Raw genomic sequence first — 8,564 nt, forward strand, 5'->3', positions numbered from 1 at the left:
ATATTGGGAAGTGTTACAAAAGAGGGCTGGCCCTTTTGCATGATTTCTCTGGCTGCCTCCTATTTTCAAAGCAAAGGAACACCCAGGAATATGAGACAAGGCATTATACCTGTCTGGCTTTTGACAAGCAAACAGATGGTGCGCACTTTGGTCACTGCTTATTATTCCTGGGCTTAGTGAAAGTTCAGAGTGGGGACTACAGGAGACAATTGTAATCCATTGCCCTCCAGCCCACCACCCCCTACTCCATTCACTCAAGAAAGCTCTACCCACGTGGAAATCCAGGGACTTAGCTCTGACTATGAGTGTCTGAGGGGTGCCTTGGACATGTGTGACACTGACAGTGATTGTTGCAAATTGTTGCAAGTACATCCTAGTGCTCACGTATGTACGTGTGAACACACACGAAAGTGGAACGTTTCACATGTGTTTAAACGCAAACAAGTCGACATGAATCTGATATTTTACTGTATGGTATCCATGTTTTTATCACAAGAAAGTCTGTACGATGAAATAGAAGTCATTATGAAGGAATATCATGTATATAGTCATTTAACATTCTTTCGTAATAGAATTATTCTCTGTACATATATGCTGAGCAGTTATTAAGTATTAGGAAAACTATTTTTTATTACCATCCCAGGACACTTTAAAGGGTGTTTTCTCCTAGTAGAATACTTTCTGAAGAAGATGTTCTATTTTCTTCAAATGTTCTATTAGAAAATGTTCTAATTATATGCCTATTTTAATAATAATATAAATGAATTCTACCTAATTAAAAAGAACTTCTTGGAGCACATTTATATTGCTGCCCTAAAATCCTGCAATAAAATGTTTAATGCCTATATCACATTCTAGTCTATAATTCTTTCTTATATGGGGTAATCTATGGAAGCATATAGCATTAGTATCTTGATGTTCATGATGTCTGATTCATTTTCTTTGGCAGAACGCCCTTCTGCCTGCAGGGTTCCGGCAAAAGAACCAGACATCAAAGACCGCCACGGGGCCCTTTGATAGAGAGCACCTCCTTTCGTATCTGGAGAAGGAAGCATTGGAGCATAAGGACAGGGAAGACTATGTGCCCTACACTGGTGAAAAAAAAGGTAAACCCAGAATTGTGAAGTCATTATGTGATAGCACTTGATTTTTATTTTTATAGGTAGATATGGAGAAAATCATATGTATGTCACTGGTAACCTTAAAGATAAGATACTGTTGACTTAAAATTTCATTACGTAGTTTAGACATTTTATTTGCATTTTTCATCAACTTGGCCAGTGTGTTTCTTCTTAATGATTTGTTAGTAAGGTTTTATCACACAGTGACTTTGCCTAACACACTTTAGTTCTCTGCTGTGACAAATCTAAAAGTATACTGAAGGAAACTTTTAAATCCACTAGTATATTACAGAATGCAAACGATGTTAAAGTACTGCACTATTCTAACTCCTGTCTTTGAAGTGGAATGCCATAAAATAATTTATATTTTCAAAGACCCTTTTTAAAAGATATCCTACAGCCTTCCTTAGTAATTCATGGTTATAATTACCAATGCTTTATAACCACTACTTTCAGGAAATTTTTCTAGTCCAAGTCCCTCCCATTACAGTGTTTGATCTTACATATCCTCTGGTGGAGACTGAGTAAAGATGTGTTTTCAGAAGTTCTGTATATAATAACACTTAAATAGGATAAGTTTCTCAGCTTTTGCAGCAGATCAGAACACAGTTTGGCCTAAAAAGCCAAATTCTAGAATAGAATTGATGTCATGTATAGAATACTGGGGAATCGTGACAGCAGTAGCAGAGCTGAAGATCAGCTTTTCCAGGCTCTGTTTTTACATCTGAATTTGTACTAGTTTAGGCAGGAAGAATGGGTTAGAGCATGGTGCTTTCTCCTAGTGAAACTCTGGCTTTTTTTGGGGGGAAAGAAGTCTTTCTCAAGAAGTTTGGTCAGGCCTATGTCACATGGCTACCCCTTAGCTTCAAGGGAAGCAGGAAAGTTCATTTTAACATTCCAGCCTCTATAGCTGAGGAAGGCTAGTGAATGACTTTTGAGTAGGTAAGCCACAAGGTCTACATCAGGCTTTTTCAAAATTGTCCGTCACTCCCTAGCCCCTCTGCTCTTTCTTTAGATTCCACCTCCCTTTCATCTCTAGTTGAGGATTGCTAGCTTTGCTACTTGAATTAGGCTTCTCCAGAGAAACCAAACCAATGGGATGTTGGGAGGGAGGGGAAGAGAGAGAGATTGATTTATTTTAAGGAATTGTCTCACATGATTGTGGAGGCTTTAGAAATCCAAAATCCAGCAGGCTGGAGACCCAAGGAACAGTTGCAGTTCATGTCCAAAGGCAGTCTGCTGACAGCATTACTTCTGATTTGGGGGAGATTAGTCTTTGTTCTATTAAGGCCTTCAAATGATTAAATAAGCCTACCCACATTATGGAGGGTAATCTGCTTTACTCAACACTGATTTAAATGTTAATCTCATCCAAAAAACACCTTCACAAAAACATCCAGAATAATGCTTGACCAAATATCTGGGCACCATGGCCCAGCCAAGTTGACACATAAAATTAAACATCACACTGCTGTTAGAGATGGGAATGTCATATCCCTCTGGTGTTTGGGGCCAGAAAAGGGGTAGAAAACCAATGCAGAGTATCTAAGTGTGGAAAGTCACAAAGATAGGCAAGGGCATCTGTTCCTTTGTATTTGTCATGGAAAAGACTGCTGGTTATATTCTGTCTGTACAGCCATACCTTTAATCCTGCTTAAATAGGAAAACATGGTTTTAGAATAAAAAATATTGATTGGTCACCTTTTACTAGTCTGTGTATTTCAGGTGGACTCTAGGGGTATAATTAGAAAGAGTAATGGAGGTAGAAACAGATGTGAGGAAAAAACTATGGATTTATCTGAAAAATGGAGTGGGTAAAAAGAGAATAAGAAAAAGTAAAAAAGACAAATGAAAAAACTAAGGAATTTGAGGACAAGAAGGAGAGAAATAAGAGATGTGAAAGAGTACTGCATTTATCCTAGGCAGACCCAGGAAGCTTCCTAATAGGCTCTTGTTTCCTAATCTCCAGTTACCTAGGAAAAGATGTTGGAGGATTAGAGGAAATAGGAAAGAAAGTAGAGAAGAATTGTGGAAAATAAGAAAATATGAAAAAGGGGAAAATGATAGAGGTGAGGAATATGGGTGACAATAAGAAAAAAATGCTGTATTCTCAACTATGGTCGAATAGTTTTGTCTCCTTATGTATCTTTTTAAAATTTTATTTTTTTAGGTTTTAGATGGGTAAGAAATAAGTGGAAATAGTTGAATTAAAAAGGAAGTGGAAATAGTTGAATTAAAAAGGAAGTAATGTTGTATTCACAATCAGTGAATGCAAAATCAGCCTGTAACTTGAGGGTTATTATATATGTAGATAAATTAGTAATTTCATTTCATGATTTGTGAAACAATTGTTTATATTAATAATTGTACATTTTGCAGAATTGAAAACGTATGTCAACATCTGAAAAGAAGGAATTAATACTAACTAAGTGAAGTTCAAGACCTTATGTCTTAGATGCATTTAGGGGAACATTTTGTCCTATAAGAGTAAATGTTCTATATTTAATAGTGTAGCTTTATTAATTGAAAAACGAAGGCATCAGGCAACTGGTAAGGGCACATCTGACAAAAGATGTGTTAAGGATCGTTTTTAAGTGTATTATTTACAGGAGAACGTACAATCTATTAATACATGTGTTAAATTCATCTAAATCTAATAAGCTCATCATAGGAATGATATCATGATATGAAATAATCTTGGCAAAGATTAAAGGAACTGTCTTTCTTATGAGTCTACTGTGTTCAAAAAGTTAAGAAACTAAAGTTTAAGTAAAGTAAAACAACATAATTTCAATATATGTTTCTTTTACCTAAAGATAAAATGTTAAGATGTTGGAGAGGTACGGCTTGTTACCTCTTCCTCCTTGAAATTGTGCAAAATATATAACTGAGTCACAGACTCACACAGGGATGCGTGACAGTATTCATGCAGCTCTTTCTCATTCCTGAGAATGGTGAAAATGCACAGAGCTTTAACTATTATTTCCCATGATATTTTTACATAGCATGCATATTCTGTTCCAAAGACAGATAAGGCATAGAGCTTTACTGTGAACACATCACTTGGAGAAATAATTTGCCCCAGTCTTTAATATTTTTTTACTGCCTTTCATTTTGCTTTGCTAGGGACTCCTCCTTCCCATTGCTATGACGCTTCAACCTTACTTACATTAAGATTTTTTTCCTGTGTCCCTTACTTCACCCCAGCCTTGGCTGCATCTTATATACTACACAGGGGTGTGCCATCTAATTCCATTTGAGCTGCTGACTCACCCAGTATGGGCTCCTCCCTTCCTTGCAGACCACTCCTTTTCTCCCTCTTGGGCCTTGGGGTAGAGCCAGCTGCGCTTTTTTTTTTGGTTGTTTTTCCCTTCCCCATCCTGAGAATGGAATGCCCTTGTACTCTTTCCCAAGAATGCCACATGCCCCACCTTGCTTTTCTAAAGGTGAATTTAACCAGATTGTCTTAAACTAAGGACTTCCCATATACTTTCCAAGTTACTTATTCACAATTACCTTAGCTTTCCAGAAGACTTATTCACTCTTACTCTAAAAGAGATTTCCCTCACTCTGCTGAGTACGTGATTTCTTTGGAGAAAAGACAGACCTGATCCCTTAGTAAGCCAAAAAGATCATGGCTATAACCTGCCTAAATCCAGCAGGATTACATAACCACCAGTGGGCAATTGGTTTCCACTAAGTTCATGATAAAAACTGGCTCTTATTTTTGTAGTTATATTTTATGTGTGCTAAATGTCCCTTGTATATACCTCTGAAAGTGGTTTTCCCAGGCACTGAAGCTGATATTTAAAATAGACTGTTTAAATTAGTCACATAGATGCTGGCATCTCCTTTTCAGACTGGTCACGCCATCATTTGAATGATTGACTCGTTTTTGGGGTAAGGAGTTAGCCAGATGGATGGTTCATCATTCATGTTAGGACTCTGTTTTATAGGAAACTGTTCCTGGATAAGCACACCCACTCAGGATAGTCCTTCTCTTTGTCATTTCTGTACATGATGTATGTAATACAGAGTACCGCTTTTAATTATTTCAGAATCTTATACTATGAGGCTTTGTTATTAGGTTTTTTTTTTTTTTTTTTGGATTATGTCCTCTTGACGAATTGTCCCTTTTGTTATTATGAAATGACCCCTATCTCTGGTAATATTCTTTGCTCTAAAATCTACTTTGAATATTAATAGAGCCAGTCTTGCTTTTAATTAGTGTGAGCATATCTTTTCTATCTGCCCTAACTCTTCTTTGTTCCGTTTTTCCTTTTTAATATCTTCCGTGTCTCTACTTAACTTTTTGAACATATAGAATATAAATTATAATAACCGTTTTAGTGCCCTTACCTGTTAATTTTATCATCTGTCACTGCTAAGTCAATTTTGGTAGATTGATTTTTTTTTTCTCCTTCTTACAGATCAGATTTTCCTGCTGCTTTGCACATTGGTAATTTTTTATTGGATACCAGACATTTTAACTTTTGGGTGCTGGATAGATTGGTATCCCTATAATTATTCTTGAATTTCATTCTGGGACATGATTAAGTTACTTGGAAATTGTTTGATTCTTTAGAGTCTTTTAAGATTTGTTAGGTGGGACTAGGGCAGTGTTCAGTTTAGGGCTAATTATTTCCCTACTACGGAGGCGAGACCCTTCTGGGTTTCCTACCCAATTATGAGCCCTGTGAATTCTCAGGTTTTCTGATCTGGCTGGTGGGAACAGGTTCTATTCCCAGCCCTGCATGAACACGGGCACTGTTACTTACAATCTTTCAGGTGGTTTTTTTCCTTGGCTCAAAGTAGTTTTCTCACATACATGTGCTGATCACTGCTCTGCTGAATACTCAGTGCAGCCCTCTGCACATCTCCTGGGTTCTCTCTCTGTGCAGCTCTCTCCTCTCCAGTCCTCTGTCCTGCAAACACTAGCTGCCTTGGTCTTTCTGGACCTCGGTTCTGTCCCCTCAGCTCACAGAGAGTTCGCCAGGCTGTGCCCAAATTTCTGTTCCCTACTCTGCAGCCAGGCAGTAAGCTAGGTAATTGTAGGGCTCATCTCCTTTTTTCCCCATCTCCCAGGGATCACTGTCCTTTGTTGCCTGATGATCAGTATTTTGAAAACTGCTGTTTTATATTTTGCCCATTTGGGGGTTGTTTCAGGCACGTGGGTAAATTCTGTCAATGTTACTCCATCTTGCCTGGACGAAGTCTCCAGAATAGGATGTAATAGATAATCTATTTCCCCAACTAGTGAATTAGTTCCACAAAGTAAAGAATCTATCTATTTTGTTTTCCTCATAATATCTTTCTAGTTCATTATCTAGTATACACAAGCTCACTGAACATTTGTTTAATAAATAAGCATTTATTGGTGACCATACTGCAGCATTGAGCAAGTATCGTGTGTGTCACTGGGTCAAAACAAAAATGTCTTTCCAGGATCTTCCCCCATATCCTTCAGTTTGGTTGGTTTGAGGTTTGTGTGCCTGTCAAGCAGTGTATACCAGTGCCCCTTGGAGATTATAGTGGCATAGTTGCCTTAAATCTTTTCTGGAATAAGGCATTTTATAAACAAACAAACAGTAAAATTAGCTAGGCCCTTTCAACTCTGTAGCAATGAAATAACTAAGAGCCATATCTCTGTTTCTTGTTATTATATTTTCTATATATTCAAGGATGAGAGCTATGACTAAAGTAATTCTTAACATTTATAGTAGCTGTAACTTGATATCAGAGCAAAAGAGATGAAAACTGATAAAGAAAGGTCCTGGCAATAAAATTGTTAATGTGGTTCACAGTATTTGACTGATTTTGTGACAATAACAAGGATTTTGGCACAGGATATTCCTTTTTTTTTTCTTGGCACTAACATGCTTTGGATAAATGCCATACATTTAAATTACTATAATATGAATTCTTATCTCAGTTTCTTCTATTTCCTTAGCTGCCATTTTGTAGTTACAGAAATATTACTGAGCTATTTTAACATTCTTAGCAACCAAGAGTCCCAGCCCTGTTTTTGTTTGTTTAATTTAGGGGTGGGGGATGTGTTGTTTCATACTTGTCTGAGAGATTTTTATTGAGCTAATCATTGTTTATTTTTATATTTGGCTGCAATGTAAAGTTATAATTTCAATTTTAAAAATTCCAGTTTGGTTGGCCGGGTGTGGTGGCTCATGCCTGTAATCCTAGCACTCTGGGAGGCCGAAGTGCAATGATTGCTTGAGCTCAGGGGTTTGAGACCAGCCCAACCAAGAGCTGGACCCCATCTTTACTAAAAATAGAAAAACTAGTCAGGCGGGTGTGGTGGCGAGTGCCTATACTCCCAGCTACTCGGGAGGCTGAGGCAAGAGGAGCTGAGCCTAGGAGTTTGAGGTTGCTGTGAGCTATGCTGACGCCACTGCACTCTACCCGGGGTGACAGAGCGAGACTCTGTCTCAAAAAAAAAAAAAAAAAAAAAAATTCCAGTTGGGATTTTGCTATGTTAAATAAGGAAATTAAAATCATTTAGATAGAATGCTGTCTGCTGAAGGATAAAAATGAATAGCTGTTTTCTCAGACATTGTTGTTTCAGAAATTACAAATATTAAAAGTTATAAATCAAAATTTGTACCATATTTCAAGAAGAGGAAAAATAAAATTAGACCTATCCAGGATAACTCATCTTTTCAGGACCATCATTATACAGGTTAGTGGTTAGCAACCTGACTGGGTAAGAATCAGAATCACCTCTAGAGCTTTTTCAAACATATCTATGCCTAGCCAGTCCTCATTCCCTCGGTAAGAACCACTGATATAGATGACTTGGGACTATATGGTTTTCAATCCTCCTGGGTTGCTAGTTTGTTTTGTAAAACTCTCTTTTTCTCTCTCTCACTAGAAATTCTAGAGGCAATGAGAATAAGGAATTAAGGTGTGTCTATTGTTTACTATATACCAGTTCTTTCATGTATGTTCAATCATTTTGTTTCAGAGACTGAAATTTCTATAAGGAAGTAATCCATGACTTGAAAAAACACATGACAGTCAAGATGATCATAATAGGGGGCTGGACACTCTTGAAGCTCTGACTCGGGTGGGGCAAAGGCAATACACGTAACCTAAACATTCGTACCCCCGTTAGTGTGCTGAAATTAAAAAAACGAAAAAGAGAAAAAAGAAAAAGTGATCATAACAAAGTAGAATTTATTAGATGGTTTTGGATAAAAACAGTATCAAATTTGCTTTTGCATGTTCCTACTCTCTGCAAAACACACACACACCACTCTGTGTAATACTTCTGCATCTAATAAAAGCCCATTTCACTCATCCTGTAAGACATTGAGAGCACAAACCAAACTAACCACAATAAAGGAGATCTATTAGATGTATCAGTATGTCATAGTCATTAAGATCTTAAAATTGAATTAATATTGATATAAGACTAAATTAACACAC

At 37.2% G+C, this 8,564-nt stretch overlaps 1 protein-coding gene across 1 annotated transcript in view; it reads left to right on the forward strand.

Annotated features, from left to right (window-relative positions):
- TMOD3 (tropomodulin 3 (ubiquitous)) overlaps positions 1-8,564 on the forward strand; it is a 36,091-nt gene that overhangs the window by 4,154 nt on the left and 23,373 nt on the right. The window contains exon 2 of the mRNA XM_012658094.1: positions 950-1,106. Coding sequence (XP_012513548.1) covers positions 950-1,106 — 157 coding nt within the window. The remainder of the gene's footprint in view (positions 1-949; positions 1,107-8,564) is intronic.

This window comes from Propithecus coquereli, unplaced genomic scaffold, assembly GCF_000956105.1.
Source record: "Propithecus coquereli isolate 6110/MARCELLA unplaced genomic scaffold, Pcoq_1.0 Scaffold57, whole genome shotgun sequence".
Lineage (NCBI taxonomy): Eukaryota > Metazoa > Chordata > Mammalia > Primates > Indriidae > Propithecus > Propithecus coquereli.